At 31.7% G+C, this 20,768-nt stretch overlaps 3 protein-coding genes across 8 annotated transcripts in view; 2 read left to right on the forward strand and 1 right to left on the reverse strand.

Annotated features, from left to right (window-relative positions):
* Positions 1 to 13,936, reverse strand: part of LOC115241046 (protein diaphanous) — a 23,098-nt gene extending 9,162 nt beyond the window's left edge. Inside the window, exons 1-7 of one of the 4 annotated variants that reach the window (XM_029816563.1) lie at positions 13,502 to 13,932; positions 12,660 to 12,728; positions 1,809 to 1,991; positions 1,246 to 1,544; positions 1,129 to 1,149; positions 488 to 797; positions 5 to 287 (exon numbers count right to left, since the gene is read on the reverse strand). In XM_029816563.1, coding sequence (XP_029672423.1) covers positions 5 to 287; positions 488 to 797; positions 1,129 to 1,149; positions 1,246 to 1,544; positions 1,809 to 1,991; positions 12,660 to 12,692 — 1,129 coding nt within the window. In that variant the 5' untranslated portion in view covers positions 12,693 to 12,728; positions 13,502 to 13,932. Of the gene's footprint in view, positions 1 to 4; positions 288 to 487; positions 798 to 1,128; positions 1,150 to 1,245; positions 1,545 to 1,808; positions 1,992 to 3,594; positions 3,800 to 12,659; positions 12,729 to 13,501 lie in introns of those variants that run through there. The other 3 variants (XM_029816560.1, XM_029816562.1, XM_029816561.1) reach the window with 3 other exon arrangements.
* Positions 13,937 to 14,326: 390 nt separating this feature from the next.
* LOC115241054 (ras-related protein Rab-2A) lies at positions 14,327 to 16,104 on the forward strand. Its single transcript, XM_029816577.1, has 3 exons — positions 14,327 to 14,498; positions 15,233 to 15,372; positions 15,714 to 16,104. Exons 1-3 carry the CDS (start codon positions 14,453 to 14,455, stop codon positions 16,074 to 16,076), a joined length of 549 nt encoding a protein of 182 aa, XP_029672437.1. The 5' UTR covers positions 14,327 to 14,452; the 3' UTR covers positions 16,077 to 16,104.
* Positions 16,105 to 17,737: 1,633 nt separating this feature from the next.
* The window catches only part of LOC115241050 (sorting nexin-6), a 6,667-nt gene continuing 3,636 nt past the window's right edge, over positions 17,738 to 20,768 (forward strand). The window contains exons 1-9 of one of the 3 annotated variants that reach the window (XM_029816569.1): positions 17,738 to 17,993; positions 18,137 to 18,187; positions 18,343 to 18,558; positions 18,643 to 18,764; positions 18,861 to 18,997; positions 19,096 to 19,403; positions 19,496 to 19,678; positions 19,935 to 19,952; positions 20,609 to 20,672. In XM_029816569.1, the coding sequence (XP_029672429.1) occupies positions 17,988 to 17,993; positions 18,137 to 18,187; positions 18,343 to 18,558; positions 18,643 to 18,764; positions 18,861 to 18,997; positions 19,096 to 19,403; positions 19,496 to 19,678; positions 19,935 to 19,952; positions 20,609 to 20,672 (1,105 nt within the window). In that variant the 5' untranslated portion in view covers positions 17,738 to 17,987. Of the gene's footprint in view, positions 17,994 to 18,112; positions 18,188 to 18,342; positions 18,559 to 18,642; positions 18,765 to 18,860; positions 18,998 to 19,095; positions 19,404 to 19,495; positions 19,679 to 19,934; positions 19,953 to 20,608; positions 20,673 to 20,768 lie in introns of those variants that run through there. The other 2 variants (XM_029816568.1, XM_029816570.1) reach the window with 2 other exon arrangements.

The following is a 20,768-nucleotide window of genomic DNA, read 5'->3' on the forward strand; positions in this document are numbered from 1 at the left end:
TCAGCAGTAGTATCCATTACCATATTTTTAACTACTTCAAAGCAGTCATTAACGTCATCTAATTCTAAACGTACGTTATCAAATCTTTGTACAAATTCCTCGTAATCTTCTTCTTTATGATCATTAAAAATTTTTAAATGAGTCGCCAAATCTTCCGACTCGTCTTTTTCTAACATTTCGAGAATGTCAGCTAAACCGACTCGCATTACTTCATTTCTGAGGTGTAAGCGAAAATCTAGATCCTCGGCGGACGATATTATCGAGTTTATGAGTTGAAGACATACTACCTACGACATAATATCCTATTTGTAACGAACAAATAAACATTTTTTGAACAAATATAAAAATAAAAGAGAAACATAGCGACTTGCTAAAAATTTTCGCGCGTATATAATGACATTGTAGTGATTCATCATTAAATTACTAAACACAAATTTCATAAATCTTTTAATTAATTTGATAAATTGTACAAATAAACAAAACATACCCTTAAATTTTCATTCTTTTTATTCATCAACCCTTGTACGATCGGCAAAAATCTTTCCCGACCTTTGAACTCGCCGTTCATAGTAATTGCATCTAAAACTTTTTTGTGACTATCGCTCGATATGAGGCACACCGCGCCGAGTAACTTTACAGCTTCGGACATTACGGACGGTTTCGTCGGCTCCAGTGATCTAGCTACGATCGTAAGAGCTTCGTGATGGGCCAACATTTCCTTTATACCAACGGTATTATTCATAATAGCCTTTAAACAACGAATACATTCGTACTGTATTCGCTCGTAACGGTTGTCACTGAGGAAAAACAAATTATTTTTTGTATTAATAAAGGATCACATAGATTTCGTAATATAATTCTGTCACAAGCAGGATGCGTATCATGCAAAACTAAAATAAAATGATTGAATAAAAATTAGAAATATTTTTTGCTGAATGGCGCAAATAAAGTAATTAAACTATTTCATAATTATGGAGATCTTGCGTTTTTTGAAAATTAATCACTTTTTCGTTATTACTAGCAACATTTCGTTCTCATTAGATGTAAAAACATAGGCGATTAAAAAATATTAACGTAACAAATAGTATCGCAAAACATTCAAGCAAATAGTACTTTTACGTGAATTACCTATCATAATATATGAAGGCACTGGAATAGAGAGAACAATATCGATCGTTAGAGAATTAATTCAACGACTGATTTAAACGCTACGGAACATCTTTTTCGAGAGTGTGTAAAACTCACTTTCGATAACACTCATTGAGAGTAGCCAAAACTTGCTTGAGCCCTTTGGTACCAAACTCTTGCACCCAGCTGAGCGGATTGTTGGTGAGCGCGATCCTGAGGGATTCGATGCAATTGTAGATTTTGTTGACACTTAAATCGGGTTGCGCCAAATATTGTATATAGTCTGCCGGCTTGTCGAATTTTGATCGGTTCTCCTGTATACTGCCTTTGTAGTGCAATACCAACATTTCTTTCTTCTTCGACTCCGATTGCTGGCGCAAGGGTTCTTTCTTCTCCTCGGTTAGATTCATATTGGCCTAAGCAGAAAAATAGCAACAATTTATTCCTTGTTCTTTTAAAATATTATTCGATATCTTCGATACAGTTAAGAAATATCTTATTATTAAATAATTACTGAGTACATTATTTACATGGTATCGGAAGTGTGCATAAAATTTAGGAATAAGAAATTAATTATGCGTATTTTCTATAGAATTTGAGCTAGAAGAAAAGATATGTCTACGAACTTAATTATTAGAGTACATATGTATGTGTAAAATATGTCCAATGTGCACACTCACCAGCATTTCCTCGAATCTGTCGTTCACTGTCTCCTCATCCATCCTCTCGATGATGCAACGCTGTTGTTCGATCTCGTTGATGTCGTCGCCGGAATGTGGCCTGGGTATGGTGTTGCTGCCCGAATAGCCACGTGTTCCACTCCCGCGACCGGCCTTTTTCGGTCGACCGAACCATGTGTCCAACTGCAACAGTAATTTTATGCCGACATTTTAGAAAGTGTTTATTATTAATTTATTAAAAATTAACTTACTTAATAGCACCATAATCAATTCTCCGCGTTTTCAATTTAACAAAGAGAAAGCTATCTCCAATGGAGCAATTTCGCTTTACTATCATTATGCTGTACATATCATTATCAAGATTTTATTTATTCTTTATTTATTCCTTCAGATAATAATAAATACTCTTGTCTACATAATAAGATAAAAATTTTGATATAGAACAATATTTATGTATTGTGAGAGATGGAATATTCATAGAGCTGAGGATCTGCATATCTAACGATTTGTGAAAACAAATATTTTATAAAGTAACACTAGAAATTTATACAGGATGCTCTTCGGAAATCAGGATCTATATAAGCAATGAATCGCAAAGGTGAACGTTTCAAATTGATCTGAGAGATGAAATCTCGAATCGAACGTCAATTCAATCGGCCCGCAAAAACGTTTTTAATAAACGACATTCCGATACCCCAGTTCAATCGTAAATGTTTTCTTTTTGCGGTAACGCGTGTGCGACTCGAGTTTGCATTTTACGATGACATAATCGTTCAAGCGGCACACAATTCGCGCTCGCACGTAATTTAGTAACATGCTTGGAAGTATGTTGAATTTATTGCGGGATGACACGAAATCGCACGCCGGAGATGGAAGCAATTAGTCCATCCACTTACCGCGAAATAACTGGACACGCGTTTGCACGATACGCAACGCATTTGATGCGCAAAAGTGTTAAGGAAGAAGCGACCGGAAAATATTTGCCACGTCGTGTCCCACCGGCTATTAAGCCGACTTGCCGCAATTTTATTAAACTCTGAAGAATATTTCGCACCGAAATCGAGGCTTGATCGGTGCGATCGGAGAAGCTACGAATTGTAATAAGCATGCAAACGTGACGAAAAGTGACACGTGTGTCAAATTAACTACCGCTATTATACATTCTTCGATTGCTGGGTAATACAGTTAAAGAACGACGGCTATATACGTGCATAAATCATCATACTGTAAAATCTTTTATCCATAGCGTCTTTCCGCTACGATAAATGCTGCACATCCACAATAAATGATAACAGAATTGTCTCGTATCAACTTCAGCGTTTGATTAAAAAACGGCATTGCGAAAGCTCTAGAACATTTTATCCGATAATTATTAACTCTACATCAGTAATGCAATTTATAGTGGTATCTAGGATGACGTTTTCTCGTGATCTCACGGATTCGCGAAAGTTGTCATAATATACAAAATGACATAGCAGCCTCTAACACAATTAAATTAATAGCTGACTAATAATTATTATTTATATACAAATCTAAATAAAACGCCGAGCAAATGATTCTATGCAATTATACATATCTCAAATTTTCTTTTACTAAATTTTAAAAATTGTTTTTCATTTTTTAATGGCTATCAAACATATTTACAAATTCCGAAGATTCAAAAATTATTTTAAATTTATCGAAATAAAACTTGGGCTATTTTTAACTCTTAATTTGATTACGTAGCTGTAAGAACTGCCAGTATTTTTTAATATCAAATTAATATCCGATTAAAACGAAAGCTTACCCAATCCGTGATCATTGCGACGCGTGTGTTCGCGATGACACTTCAAAGATAATTGATTCTTCGACGAATGGCGACGAATGACTCACATCAGACACGCGCGTAAGGTCGCAGGTCCAAGCTGATTCGAGAGACGTGACGGACGCACTTTTATTTTTAGGTAAACCCACACGCGACACTTATTCACGTATTTTTTGTAATTTTTTTATTGGGAACGATGCTTTGAAATGTCACGAAGTGGGAAGAAACAATTTTTTTCAGCTCACATTGTGCCAGCAGAGCTGGCTTTTATCGGCTTTCACGCATCCAGTAGCTTCAAACGTACGTTATTCCTTATGGCGGAAACACCGGTTGACGTTTCCGTGCACACGTCTATGACAATCACTGTAACACCATAGCCATGCATATATACTCGCGAATACGAATAATTTAGTCGCTCGGATTAAAACAGATCGGTTACACGTACATTTTAATAATGCCAGGAAAATGGAAAAGAGACATATGTACAGGTATGTCGCAACTGATTAGCTGAGCAAATTAACGCAAGCCAAATAAATATAAAATGATGATCGTAGTAGATGAAATTCTCTTATGTTAGACCGATAAATTACAAGAAAGATTTCGAAAAATTGAAAGGATATTCATTCTATCGAAAAAGTTGTCAGGATTAATAATAAATAATATATCAACGGAGTGTATTAATCAATAATAATCATTAATAATAACATGAAATTATTAATATTCACGAAAATATTTCAAACAAATTTTTGCTTAAGAACGAGATTTTTTTCGACGTCTGGAAGACTCGAGTTATTTACGATACTTTTTAAATATTGCAACATTGTGCGTTCACTACTAATTATCACTGTTATTTCTTTATTCGAAGTATTTTTACGACAACAATTTTCAAATGTAACGTAATATTTTTAATTATGCTATCATTACACTCACAAACTGTCAAAGAGGAATTCGAATGATTTAGCGAAAGGAGACTCGACCGAAAAGAACCGCACGTGGAGAAGGACAGCGACAGACTGACTGGAGATTGCATGCCGGTCCATGACGTTTGAATGCACGCGATACTCATCCCTTCCCCGACATTTTTCGTTACGAACCCGAAACGTTCATTACATTATTATTTAAGACACACAGCTCGACCCAACCCACAAAAAGTGATAAAAATAAACTAGCCATGATATTTCCTTATATTAGAGAGACTATGTATAGAATGTGACCAGACAACCTTCTCACTTTCCTCCATTAGCTTAATTAACATATTAGCATCGCAGTTGCATAAAGCTTCAATTTTACTTTTTTTCAAAACAAGCCTTGATGATAGTACTTTTATTTTGCTGAGAATTATTTATATACACAAGTAATATCAGTTATTTTTTGTATATTTGGTAATTTTCATAAATTAGACTTTGAATCTGCAATCAAAAATAAAATTTTATTTTTTATTTAATCGAAATTAAAATATTTATTTTTTATTATTATCTCCCCCTTATTTAATTCATTATTATTTTAATTTTATGTTAATTTTAATTCATTATTATTATCTTCCCCTTCGCAGAGAGATAACATAGGTTTAGTAGTCTCATTGTAGTTATCCTAATAGATTAAAAGTAAAATTATTTCTGAGATGGATATTTCCTAGATCTTTGCACAATCGTTGCGTAAAAATACATTTTTTTTTTAATGTAAGAGCAATGATCGTAGCAGCACATTTACGGTTAAATATGACGTGACATAACGATTCGTAATCCGGAATTATTGCTATTATAGAAAGTTCGTTCGCTAATTCAAACGACAGATTTTTTAAATATTACAGCTATCTTTATGCTCGTAATCAACTTTATATATTTATTTCACATTTAATATATGCATTTCTCTGTATATAAGCACATATATCCCAAGTTCCATAATTTTTTTTTCGTCTAATGATTCTTGCGTCAAATTACAATCAATTTTTCTTCGCAAAAATTTGATTCGATTTCATAATTTCAATATTAAAGTTTATATAAAAAAATTCAATTAATAGTATTAAATATTTGTATAAAAAAATGTCTAAATAAAAATAAAATGTATTTAAAATTAAAATTATTAAATTTAGAATAGATTGTTAAATTTTTAATTATAGTTATTACTCGGAAACAATTTTATGTATTCCTTATTAAAAAAATTAATATCAAGTTGAAAAAAAAAACTGCAGATTAAAAGAGCGTCTATGACGCTATATGTTATCTGTATCCAATCAATATTTTGTAGTTGAGAGGAATAAAAGATTCAAAGAGAAAAAGAAAAATTAAAGGAAAATCCAATCAATTTATTATTGTGCCAAATTTTGCAATTTCATAATAGCTGATCAGTGACTCGTTACTCCGATTCGTACGTATGTAAAGGTGCGCTTGTATACTATGAGCGTGCATATATACGTATATAAAGTCGGTACAGTTAGGCCGTAACGTAAGATTAACATAACGGCATCGTGTGGTGGAATTAAAGAAACCAAAAGATCGCGTCGGACGTCCCAGCGCGTATTCTTACGGTACGCTGGTATCGCGGAACCGTATCTTCTCTACGGTGACCGCTTATCAAAAACAAGCTCACCGGACCTGAAATTTGTAAGAAGTGTGCTAACTAAAAAAACTGATTCCTTTTCCGCGCGTGCATATTTAGATCATTGTCAGCCAACAATGAGCCGCGTGTAAATTACGTAAGCCAAAGAGGATTAGAATCAGGATCGTAATATCCTCTCGTGTGAACTATCTTCTTACACGTAATCCTTGATATCAGCATCGAGAAAATTAATGATAAAGTCTCGGACAATTTAAATTTAAATAAACAATTTTGTCATTGAAAGCCAATTAAAATTACATCATTTATAAAATATGATAAAATTTTGTTATCCAAATATATCACATTTATGTTGCTTTAATAATATGTAAAATAATTTCTTGAAGATGTAATCAATTCAAACCTATTATAAAATCAAGAGTTGTTTAATTTCTTAATGAATTTATACATATAATTATTTTCTCTTCCTTTCACTATTCTTCTGATATACATATATAATTGTAGAATAAATATTAATTTTTTCATCAAGAAATCATATTGTTCTATTTATGTTTAAGTTGAGGTTTCAATCTTTGAAGACAATTTAAACTTTTTTATTATACTTAATTATACCACTCGACTTCACATTTTCATTGTTTTGCGCCGTTTTAATAAGTGTAGTTTCACACTTATTCATACAAATGTCCTAGTTTTCTATAGTTCATTCTTTTTTCAATGAAGCTCCTGCGATAGTAAGTTTACATCGAATATGTGACAGTTCTATCGACGGAAGATCATTTCTCTCGCATAAGTTATAAGAAACTTTCTCCTTTATTTTCTCGCTCCTAACGTTATAATTCCAGATGGTAGGTTATTCTTGCGCCGCTGACGTCATACTATCAATAAATATCCCTGATCCTTGAAAGATTTTTCGGTTCTTTTGTTTTGATAGAAAAGCTTTTACTCAAAGAAAACGAATATAAGGATTATTTTATCACAATATTGTTGCTTGCTACAAAAGATGTTTTATCTTAACCGTTCCACTTCAATTACTCCTGTTCTACTTCAAAAGCACTAAAAATAGTTTTATAACTCAATAATAATAATAATTTTCTTTTTTCTTATATTAAATTTCAAGTTATTCGTTATATACGCCCGCGTTCTCCGCCTCCTTTCATACCGATTATGTAGTTGACCCCGACCAAAAGGATAAATCGCTGTCGTGAATCATGTGGATCCTTGCATATCGCGGAATGTGCCCGATCGACTACGTCACTGCTCCGAATAGACCAAGGTTTCGGCAAGTTCGATAAAAAACACTGTGTTTGTCATTGATCAAATGGTTTTGGAAGAACAAAACGGCTACATTATAAGCAGAGATTTACAAAAGATTTATTCTTAATGACGATTTTAAAGATATTTCGATATTTTGATAGCAATATTAAATATCGTTAATAGCGATATTTTAATATTATTTTAATAATTTTCATATTAAAGAAGATATTTTGCAGATAACGTCCAATAGAAATACAAAAAGAATTTTATTTTTTGTAGGATATTTTACTCTCTCTTTCTCTATACACAATGTTATAATTGTGTTACAAAATATAATTTAATTACATATTCAAATTATTTCATTTAGCATGTTTTTTTAGAAATTATAATAATAATGGGTTTTTATTACTTTATACAAGCATAAATTTAATTTTGCGTTTCTTCTAATAGTTTTATTTTTCTTATAGATAATTGTGAAAAAATTTTATTTGTTATTTATATAACTGATTAATGTGTATTTTGATACGGTAAATATTCCAAAGGTTGATGTCCCGAGGTTATTCTCGACGTTGACATACAGTCTTTCTGTGTCGCGATCGATATACATGGTTTCTTGATCTCGATCGAGACCATGCTCGGTGTAAACTTGACACGAATTCGATGTCTTCAGATTTAACACGAAAAGACCTCAAATGCTGTCTTTAGCACGTATGCATGACGTGTATTTTACAGATGGGCGTAAGTGAAGTCAATATGAAACTTGATCAATCTTTGACATTAAGTATTATCTGTCTTCTGCAAAATGTTACATATTTGCACAACAGCGAATAGTCCAGATTAACAAAATCGAGATTAATTACGTTAATCTCATTTAGAGCTCCGGTTTCGTTATGTTATTTACATCATGATACATATATATAAAGGATAGATACATAGAAAACGTTACATAATTTGTTACGTAAAGAACATAAGAAACAAATATACATTATAGTGCAACGACCGTGAGGAAAAGATAAATAAATAAATATTTACATATGTCAAAAGTAATTAAGTTTTAAATTGAATATTGAAAATGACATTTACGAGAATCCTAGTAAAATATTGAGAAATGAAAGAATGAAGGAATTTTAATGCGAATTTTGCAATTTCTGGATTCAATATCTTGAAATACTACTATTGTGCTGCATTTCGGCGTGGCGTCACATTACGTAACGCTCTATATACGAACATAAACGGCCACCTGTTCTATCGCGCCGTCGTTAAACGGCTATAATACTCCAAATAGTGGGATTAAGAAAAATTCTGTTTACCAGACCAATTTATTGAGAAGAAATAAATATAAAATAATTTAAGTTAAAAGAATATATTTTAATTATTTAATTATTTCAGCATTTTAAAAATGTCTTCTGAAATAATTAAATAATTAAAATATATTTTTTAACTTAAATTATTTTATATTTATTTCTTCTCAATAAATTAGTCTGGTAAACAGAATTTTTCTTAATCCCACTATTTGCAGTATTATAGCCGTTTAACGACGGCGCGATAGAACAGGTGGCCGTTTATGTTCGTATATAGAGCGTTACGTAATGTGACGCCACGCCGAAATGCAGCACAATAGTAGTATTTCAAGATATTGAATCCAGAAATTGCAAAATTCGCATTAAAATTCCTTCATTCTTTCATTTCTCAATATTTTACTAGGATTCTCGTAAATGTCATTTTCAATATTCAATTTAAAACTTAATTACTTTTGACATATGTAAATATTTATTTATTTATCTTTTCCTCACGGTCGTTGCACTATAATGTATATTTGTTTCTTATGTTCTTTACGTAACAAATTATGTAACGTTTTCTATGTATCTATCCTTTATATATCATGATGTAAATAACATAACGAAACCGGAGCTCTAAATGAGATTAACGTATATACATAAAGAATTTTTTGATTTGATTATTATTATAAATAAACACAATAATTAAAATAAAAGAAAGAAATAAGCACGTCTGATTTAAATATTTGCAGAAAAAAATTCTTTAACTTGAATCGTAGTTTAACTAACGCTATATTCTATTTAGGATTAGAACTATAAATAAAAAGAGACAAAACATTATTTTAATTGAGAATAAAATCATAAATATCGCAATCGATATAAAAAAAAAACTAATTTAAAGTATTATACACATATAAATCTTATAATTGAGAAACTATCTTTCAAAGTTTAAAAACTGGCAAATAAGATATAAGTTTATCATATTTGTTAGATCGAAAGCTCTTCAACAGATATATTGTAAAAGAAATAAAGATTATAAAGTATAATGTAGTGAACTATCACATGATATTATTTGTACGGTAGAATACAGCTTAATTATTTTCCCTCGCATCAATTTTTATTCACCTCAATTCCGTGAGTATGTACTTCTTCACGAGTACCGCACATGAGCAATGTACAACGCTTTTCACGCGCTCCTCGGGAATTAACCGGTGGTTTTAATTATTCCTGATTAACCGGAAAAAAAATTACGCGCGGCTACACGGATGATCTCACTTGTGCGAACAGCCGAGCGATGACGCCAACAGCCCGAGCGGCCTTCTCTTGCACGAGAGCAAGAGAGATCGAAACGGTGTCACGCGAAATTCCGATAGGCATACATACATACGGAGGTCGAATGTGTGAGACGATTTTTTTTTTCGACCTACGCATCTCTTGCCCAGAAGATGATCTTCATGTCTGAAAGCTGCGCCTTTGTCTTCGCCGCGAAAACGTCAGGCCGCTTGTCGCTTAGCACTTTTGCGTCTGTACGCATGTTTAACGCTGCATGCATCTGTCAGATTTTGAAATTTACCTACTTCTGCAATGTATGATGTCACAATCGTATATATAAAGGATTAGATAATCCCGGTTTGGTTTTAACATATCTATGATATATTAATCCTCAAAGACTCTAATAATATACGAATTATAATTACAAAGATAGTGGAGAAAAAAATAACACTATAGTTCACTACGGAATATTTCGCTAATGACTATAGGATATTTTATGTATCATTACGAAATATAATATCAAAAAAAATTACAAAACAATATACGCGTACGACAGATTCCATTTACATAAAGATAAAGCATAACTATGTAAAGAATTTGTGTCTAGGATTGTATTGGTTGTTGCGATGAAATTGATAAAATGTAATTTTCTTTACGCATTTTACTTATACATATCTGATTATTGCATCAACTGTTGTCACTATTCACTGAACACTAAATGCTACTGATAATGTTGTACTGAAAGGTGTAGTTATGTGGTTTTTGCTGTCAGAGACTTTCAACATACCATCGACATCGCGTAAAAACTACATATTATTAAAAATTATTTAAAGACCGTCAACGATAAAATTAATAAGCGTAACTGTATGACATAACATTGACAATTTATATTAGGTAGACATTTGATATAAAGCGCGAGTTATAATGCAGCTTGAATTTCTGCTGCGTTTAAGGTCGATACTGTATGTATGTACTAGTGTATTCGTGCGTATGTCATCAAGTACATACGCATATCGTTCTTTACTGGAGGTTGCATTAAACCACAAAGCAATGGTTCTCACTTTTTTCTGCTTTTATCTGACAAATGAAACTTGCCAGTATTAATTATGTACATTATTTCTAAATAATCTTATGCAATTTAAGAAACAAAAGAGAAAGAAAGAGAGAACTTTTATTTTTATTATTTTTCTAAATAATATAAAATTTCTATTGAATATTTTTTTATGAAACATCGTTTGAGAATCACTGAACAAGATATTGCGATAACAGGTTTAATATCACAAAGATAATCGAATTGTAAATCGAACAATGACTATCATCGTGAAGGAAATTTTTGCGATGTGTGTACAAATTAGCGTTTAAAGCAAAAATTAAAAGAGCAAAAGATGAATGTAGAAAGAAGTGTGGTAATCGGAAAGTAGAGCGACTCTTTTTATGTAAACGATAGTATGTTAAATGCTTCCACTGCAATGATACAAAGAGCGACAGATACGATAACATAACAGGAACTCTGCGTATGCCCACATATAGCGTATATATCACTATAGAAATCCTACATTGCACGTTTTATCATGTTCCGTGCTTCGCGTGCACATCATTTTCACATATACATACATACATTACGTTTCCCAAGAACAAATTTCACTTATTAATAAATATTAAAAATATATCTATTTCAAGATTACTACAGTTTATTATTGCGATATAACGAAACTATATATTACTCATCTTCTATTTTTAAATTCAAATATGTAAAGTTTAATATTACGCGAATCTTCTTTAAAATCAATTGATCTTGAAAATTTAATAATTTTATCAAGATTGGTTTTCAAAAATCGAGAGTTTTTAAAAAATTATTTCACCTTTTCGATGCCAGCCTCGGCTTTATGATACCAAGTTTTTCTTCTTTGGATTCTTTGGGATCCAGACATTTTTCACTCTTTCTAAGTTCAATTTTTTCTTTCTCTTTCGTGTTCAATTTATAATATCATCAATTCGCGTACTTATTATTTTATGTATTCGCACGTTATCGCTGTATCAAGAAATCACCGCACAAATAATGTTCATTAACTGACAGAATCGATAATACGTGTGACAATAGGAAAAAATCGAAAATTAGTAGCATTCGATCTTACTTCGGCGTTAATGACAATATGACTGTCGTAAATGGTAAAGCGTTGATGACGTTACGGAATTTGCTGATAAGAATTGCAAAAAAGCATATCTTAAAATATACTGACTAAAGATGTTAGAATTGATTGATATATTGTATTTAAAATTAGAGATAATACAGACCTGTCTAAAATTATTTAAAGACACTATTATATTGTATTTTTGTGTGTGCAATTTCAAAATAATTTAATTGTATCACACACTTTAAAGCAAGGTGTAGTTAAATTTTAGAATAGTTATTTTTTTAAATTTTAATCACAATAAACTTCAGAGACTTTGATATTTTAAATAGAATAGTGTATTATCTTTCTACTGTTTTGTGTATATATATATATATACCTAAATTATTTTAATAATTTTTATAATAATAGTTTTCTTTTATAAAACTGATTTATGACACTATTATTACAGAGTTTACTGCATTGTATTTTTATAAAATCTTTATTTCTTCTACAATATTCCTTTATTAAAACATTAATTAACATTCTGGCATTAAAGTTTAATAATTTTACTCACAAAACCAGTAGGTTTGTCCCTTCTGTTCGCCATGATTTCCAGATTTGTTATCTTCTTCCATGCATCACTCTAGAAAAAAATTACAAAATGGTTATTTACAAATAAAAATATGTTTCCTGAACAAATAAATCCTAATATAATAAATATTTTAAGAACATTACATTTAATTAATAAAAAACTCATATTCCTTAACTTATTCTATTCTGAAGACGTAATGTAACAGGTGGTTTGCTTGTATAGGATTCCTTTTATCAAAGATATAAGGTATACTATATTGAAAGTTATCATTGCACAAATACACTGTGAGTTCATAAATTAGTCATCAACGAAAACGGCATTTTTTTTTACAGAATATAAAAATATTAAATACATATTCCATCAATAAATGTTAACCTATTCTCTATCTGGTTATATTATTCATACTACTTCGACAACTATAAACAGAAATTATTACTTCATTACAATTCAATAGCTTAATGTCATTTTTATTTAAACATGTATTCAAGAGAATAAGATCACACGAAGTATATCTACATAAAATATAAGTACAGTTGAGAGAAAGGTTAGTTTTTAGAAATAGAATTAGAGTCTATAGAATAACGATATATTTGTCTCCCTTAACGACTGCCAATGTTGACAAGTAGCTTCTCGAGCGAGAAAAAAAATCGGCCTTGAGCTACAATAGAATTTTAACTGAATCTGACGAGGAGGCGTTTGTTAAATAAAGCAACGCTTCGCGCGCGTTAGATAGGTTAACGTTCGACGACATCGAACGTTATCGTTCCCGAACGAGCCGATTTTTTTTCCCCGTCTCGAGAAAGACGTTAAGTACTTCGCATTACCTGAATTTGTCGAGGCCTCTCTCTCGCTCGGATTTGCGCGCTTTTACGTAGTCGGGCACTTTGCTGATTTATTCCACAGCGTCGTCGGTATTTTCAAGCGAAACAGCGGAAAATTGGCAGCGATTGGCGCGTGTTCGCGAATTGACGCACGTCGAACGATGCTCACGCGATTCCGCCGATAAGAATTCCACTGACCTTTCTAAAGAGATACGTGAAAAATGTCCGTTACTATACACGCCGTATTTGTTGCAACAATTCCGAATTGCGCGACCGACGCAACGTGCGAGCGCTAAACGGTAGCGCGGAGAGGGAGGAAACACTGCCGCCAATATAGAAACCCAAAATTGACGTTGATCGCGATTCCACTAACTGTAGATCGTTGCACGAAAAATACAATTATGATTTTTATAGAATATGTATGTAATTTTATTATATATACACACCGGAAGAGACGAATTCTGTTCGTTATCAGATAACAGCTGACTTTAAATCGCTCTCAAGACGGTTGACCTCAGCGATCACTTTCTTCTAAAGCCCGATTTTCATGAATTCATTTTATGTGCATGTCATATGCGTGAAATTACTAAGCAGTTTTCAATCTATATATTATATAAATTTCGTGCTTATATATTTTTATTAAAAATATATATACAATACTCTTATGAAATATAAAACTAAATATAAAGCGATATATATATATATATCTCAACTCTCTGCCACGCGCAACCAATCAACGGGCGATATCGCGACGACGTGTCCATTGTCCACGCGAGTGACAATGATGGGATATCGGAAAAGTCGAAGGCGATCCGAGCCGCGCCGAGGCCTGCCGAAGTGTCTCCGTGACGTCATGTTGGAGCAGAAGAGATAAGACAGTCAGAAGAAGGGTATTCTGTTTCCTGGTGTATATTGTGGAGCTACAATTACTCGCGCGTCTCATCAGTTTCGAAAATGTCGTACGCGTATTTGTTCAAGTATATCATTATCGGAGACACAGGTAAATAAACGATGCACGTTACGCACGAGACACCTCCACGAAACGGGACCTTCGTCCCGTGGCTTTCTACGTCATCTTTGACAGGGCCCCCTTTGTTTTCGTTCTCGCGTGGCGTGCGATATCGCTGATTTGCAAATGCGAGAGTAAATCCAGTTTTTTTTTTTCTTTTGGAAACTGCTACTGATGAGGAAATTCTCTTATCTTAAAAGCGCATTTGTTCCCTTTAAATATGTACGTCGCGTGTATTTTTCGATAAATTTTATATATGTTTTGTGCATTGTAGTTTGGTTTGTTGTTATTGCGCGTCATTTGAGTTTTATAAGACTTGACAAATCGTTTTGCTAATTTCAATGATGACAGCTGTAAAAATAGCTTGTATTTTATAACAGAATTATTCATACTACAATTAGATACACATGTACATTTTGTACATATGTTTATTATTATAAATGCAAATATTTCTATAATTTTATTTTCTAATACTATTGATGGATTTATTGCATGCACGTGATTATTATATTAAACAATACATGAAAAATTAAATTAAATAAATGTAATATTGTAAATATATTACATAAGAACTTAATATTAAATAGATATTAAAATAAGACAAGTATCAAACAGTTTTTTAGTTTGTATACATCTATATATGTTCAATAGAATAATAAGAGTATTTTTTACTAGGATTTTACAATCAAAGATTGTGATTTAAAAACCATGATATTTTTATATAGGAGTTGGAAAGTCCTGTCTCCTTCTTCAATTTACGGATAAGAGATTTCAGCCAGTCCATGACTTGACAATAGGTGTCGAGTTTGGTGCACGTATGATTACCATTGATAGCAAGCAAATTAAATTGCAGATTTGGGATACTGTAATTATTTTTAATAATTCTATACATATTGTCATATTTTATATTACTAATGTTTATTAGGCAGAAGTTTATAATTTGCAAGAGATATGTTAATAATTAATATCTACATTAATATACACACACATATTATTGTTCATATAAAGAAATTTGTATAAATTTTAATTCTTATTGAAGAAAATATTTTTAATCATTCTTTATGAAATCTTATATTTTTTTTATTTTAACGTTACCAAGATATATACATAAAATTAGGAAAAAAAGAATATATATACATATATATGTTACTATTTAGGTAGTAGATATTAAATGTTAATTATTTTTATGATTCACGCTTTATATAGGCAGGCCAAGAGGCATTCCGTTCTATAACAAGGTCATATTATCGTGGAGCAGCTGGAGCTCTATTGGTATATGACATTACACGTAGGGAAACCTTCAATCATCTTACAACATGGTTGGAAGATGCAAGGCAACACTCAAATTCCAATATGGTTATCATGTTAATTGGAAACAAAAGTGATTTGGATAGTCGAAGAGAAGTAAGGAGAGAAGAAGGCGAAGCTTTTGCACGAGAGCATGGTCTTGTCTTTATGGAGACTAGTGCTAAGACTGCAGCCAATGTAGAAGAAGCATTCATCAATACTGCAAAAGAAATATATGAAAAGATACAGGAGGGAGTCTTTGACATCAATAATGAGGTATGACAATATTAATGTCTAATTAATTACACTAATGTCTAATTCTAATTACTTTGCATTCTAATTACTTTTTATAAAATTTTATATTCTTATCATATTATTTGTACTAACATTTAAATTTATTATTATTTAATAATATTAAAGAATATATTTTTATATTTATGTAAATTATAAAATGGATGCATGTTTGATTCATAACAGCATAATACAAAAGCCATAATTAAAGCCATAGATAAAGATACCGATATGAGTATAGCAGTGATATAATTTTACCTATATTTCATCAAGGCCCACAAATAATTCCATTTTAACAAATGTTCCTGCCTTTGTTTCAAGATTTATTATGAATATTTCAGAATCTGAAGAGACATGAGACACGAAAAATATTCAAGTATATGATGAATAAGAGATAAGCTCTAGTAGTGCACGTTATTAAAAGATTTGTCAGGTGGCAAGTAAATTATACATTAAGATTAATATTTCTTAATGAAATTACGAGGAAACGCATCTATAAGCATGAATATACTATATCTAATTAGTACAAAATTGGTTCCTCAAATATTACTGTAATCAAATGTTATTTATATCTCAAATTACAAGCTTATATCTAATTGTTATACCAAAGAATGTCAGCATTGTATCCCTCTTTTGCGCTTGTACACTGTAATGATTAAATGATGTACATTGGCTTCAAGAAATTATGTTCGATACATTTAATTTATTATAATCTAGCGATAATTCTACACTGTCAACATTAATTGACAGCTGTATTTTGTATGTATGCTTTGGGCATATCTTTTTAATTGGAAAATATATATGTGCACATTACTTATCGGTCTTGATCCTAAGATACATCATATAATGTTGATGTATAAGATGACGATTATAAAACATATATTAATCAATGCCATTAGGAGGCCTATATTCAATTACAGATTTATATTCTATATAATAGTTACATAAAATCTGATTGCATATGTTATAACAATTGGTATCATTATTTATGGTACTTTTCTGAAAATAAAGGCATTATTAGTAATATAAGCAAATCAAAAATACATTTTTACTATTTAAACTTTTTAAATCTTTCAGGATTGTGTTATATGAATAAATATATATATTAACAAGCACAATTGTCCTGCAAAAGAGACAAGACTGCAAGTTTTCATTAAAATAAAAAATGAATATAAATCACATTTAATATTATACTATACTTAAGTTACATATTTCATAATGGTATTTTTATTTAAATGACGACAGAAATTTATAAAAAAAATTGTTTTGTACATATTGTTAAATGCAAATTTAACACAGAAATTTTAACAACTTGCGTACAAATTTAATGCTATGTTAATATATAACTTCAATTTTTACGTTTATACTATGCTTCGAATAAAGTAGATACATTTAAAGTCATTTCAAATATCGCGCGCGCGACACGAATACATCGTGATGTGTGCACTTTTCTCTACAGCTGATTTGTCTATGGCTGCGTTCCGTTTCACGCATTGAGTGCATAGATCGCCTGGAAATCTATAATATATGTTACGTGAACTATAGATTTCCAGGCGATTTATGCGCTCAATGCGTGAAACGGAACGCACCCTATGCGTGTCGCGTCACGGCCAGATGAATCGAATCGCATTCGAGTCCGGTCGAGTCGATTGTCGCGCTGCATCTCGGAGATATGCCGTGGTTGTATCTCGGCTCTCCTTTACCAACGGAAGTGCCATCCTGCCATCATCAGTCGGCCCCGGCAACGGGTTCGCGCGTAGCGTGTCTGAGATCTGAGACTCGAGATCATCAGTTTGCTCTTGCCATACGACAGTGATACGTGTATATTATTCGGTGTGACGGTCCTATTAATCGGACTGCTGTCAAACACGGTGTGGCGAGGAGACGACGCCAGTGGACGCCATGATGGTAGGTGGAACCTGTTATCAATCGGTGGCCGGCGATCCGTTCGCTTGACGCGTTCGATCGGCGCAATTCTTTCGCGAAGTCCGCTCCCCTTCGCGCGAACACTCCCGTCTTGCAGTCTCTAATCTATGCGAAAAATGTTGCAGGATGGTATATGTGACACTGCCGACATCTTAAACAGTGTGCCTCCGAAGAAGGTATTTATGATGTTGTTTCTCTATCTTTCTTTCTCTTGCGCAAGCTTATATTTACCTGATTGATATAATATATATTTATCATAATTATCATAACGCGCCTGACTTTTTGTTTTCGCGTTGTCCAACGACAATTTTATTCTAATCTTTTCTTTTAGACAATCCATGCTGATACCATAGATCTCTCGGATAAGTCCTTGCAAGTGGACATTTCGGATGCTCTCAGTGAAAAGGATAAAGTAAAGTTTACTGTACATACGAAAACTACTTTACCTGAATTTCAAAAACCGGACAATCTAGTTGTGAGGCAACATGAAGAATTTGTATGGCTCCATGATCGATTCGAGGAAAATGAAGAGTATGCTGGTTACATTGTATGTGAAATCTTTGTCTTTAATCATATATTTAACTCTCGCGTTTTACTTTTTAATATTAATATTGTGATGTTATTATCATAGATTCCACCATGTCCACCAAGACCAGACTTTGATGCATCGCGCGAGAAATTACAAAAACTTGGCGAAGGTGAGGGAAATATGACACGCGAAGAGTTTAATAAGATGAAGCAAGAATTGGAAGCGTAAGTTTTTTGTATATATGGATTTATCCTATATTTATTATTACATTTTGACTGTAAAGATCTAATAAAATCTAATCTTAATATATTTATTTGCAGGGAATACTTAGCCACTTTTAAAAAAACTGTTGCTATGCACGAAATGTTTTTGACCAGATTGGCGCATCATCCAGTTTTTCGGAATGATCATAATCTAAGGGTATTCTTAGAATATGATCAAGATCTTTGCGTACGAGGTAATATTCTTGATACATTGAACAATGTTAAAATGCAAACACAAAATGGAAATAGATATAGAAAATATATCTAAAATATATTCTGTTTATTTTTGCAGGAAAGAATAAAATGGAAATGTTTGGTGGTCTAGTAAAGTCGTTTTCCAAAACTACCGATGAATATTATTTATCGGCTACAGTGAAAGATGTAAATGATTTCTTTGATCAAGAAATGACATTCCTTCAAACTTACCACCATAACCTAAAAGAAGCCACAAGGTTATCTGACCGTCAAACAGCTAAACATAAAGATGTAGCAGATTCATATATAAAGATTTCCACTAATCTTTTACAGTTAGCTACAACAGATACTGGAAAACTCGAAAGATTTTTAACTAAAATTGCTGAGACTTTCGAGAAATTACGAGTAAGAATATTTTATAGAATGCAGTTAAAATTTCTATTCAATTTTAAATCCGCTATCATTATTTATTTAAATACTTTTTTTCTTTTTTGCAGAAAGTTGAAGGACGTGTAGCATCAGATGAAGATTTAAAATTATCAGACACTCTTCGTTATTATATGAGAGATACAGCTGCAGCTAAAAGGCTTCTTTTTAGAAGATTGAAAGCTTTACACGAATATGAATCTGCGAATCGTATTCTTGAAAAAGCTCGTGCCAAAAATAAGGATGTTCATGCAGTAAGTTCACATTTTCTTATAATTTGCAAAATGATTCATGCAATATAGTGTGATACTGTCACATACAATTCTTAAATAATCGCTTACAGGAATAGGGCAAACAAAACTAAAATATAATGAATACAAATATTAGTTTTTAAGATCATACTTATTAATATTGCAGCAGTTAAACTGAAACTGCAATTATTAGATACTATAATCAAGTGATGGCCATGAATAGCATCTAATCAGAACTTTAATTTTCTTGCTTTTCAAGGCACTGGAGGTTGCTGAGGTGTGTCATTGTTTGTGTCATATATTTTTTTGTTGCAGTAGTGCTTAAATATTAGATCCTGTTTAAATCAGCTCCTCCCCTTCTACCCTTATTTTTAGATATACAGAATGCCAAAAATAATTCGATTGAGATTTACTTGTCATTTTACATAAAAGCATTTTAAAGGAATACTAAACTTTATGATATTATATATATGATATAGTATAAGTTTATTACTAAAAATAAAATTAGAAAAATATTGATTTCATAATTCCTCTATCTAAAAACCATATATTTTTACTTTTTTTCATATACAGACAGCAATTAATATGTAAAACATATAATGATCATGAAATAATCGTGAAATAATGACATGAAATAATTGGTTTAAATAGAAAAACAAATTAGTACAAATTAATTACTGCAGCACAGAAGTTATTGTCAAATATTATGCATGATTGACATTTGCATGCACTTGAACATTATCACAATAATTTATATCATTTATTATGTGACTATAATATTTTTACAATAGAGATGTGTTACTATGAGTTTTGCTGACGGATATGCTAAATATTACATTATATAAAATTGCATCTTGAAAGTTTTAAAACAATGAACAAAATGCATATTTAATATTTTGTGATATTTTAAATTTGTATTTGTATTATATCAAGGCGGAACAAGCGCAGACCGAAGCATGTGAGAAATTTGAACAGATGTCTGATAAAGGAAAAGAAGGTAAGTAGAGTTAGAAAAAGAAAATAAGTAGAAATAGACGCATTATTTACTTAGAAATAGCGTGATCAATATCATTTTGGAAGAGAATAGATGTAG

The sequence above is a fragment of the Formica exsecta genome, unplaced genomic scaffold (genome assembly GCF_003651465.1).
Source record: "Formica exsecta isolate Colony F162 unplaced genomic scaffold, ASM365146v1 scaffold465, whole genome shotgun sequence".
Classification (NCBI taxonomy): Eukaryota; Metazoa; Arthropoda; class Insecta; order Hymenoptera; family Formicidae; genus Formica; species Formica exsecta.

What these genes read in the sequence shown, in the direction of transcription:
- LOC115241054 (XM_029816577.1), top strand. Translation starts at nt 14,453, where the DNA reads ATGTCGTACGCGTATTTGTTCAAGTATATCATTATCGGAGACACAG. An exon ending in TATCATTATCGGAGACACAG is followed by an intron (nt 14,499 to 15,232) that starts GTAAATAAACGA and finishes ATTTTTATATAG; the next exon opens with GAGTTGGAAAGTCCTGTCTC. An exon ending in AATTGCAGATTTGGGATACT is followed by an intron (nt 15,373 to 15,713) that starts GTAATTATTTTT and finishes CGCTTTATATAG; the next exon opens with GCAGGCCAAGAGGCATTCCG.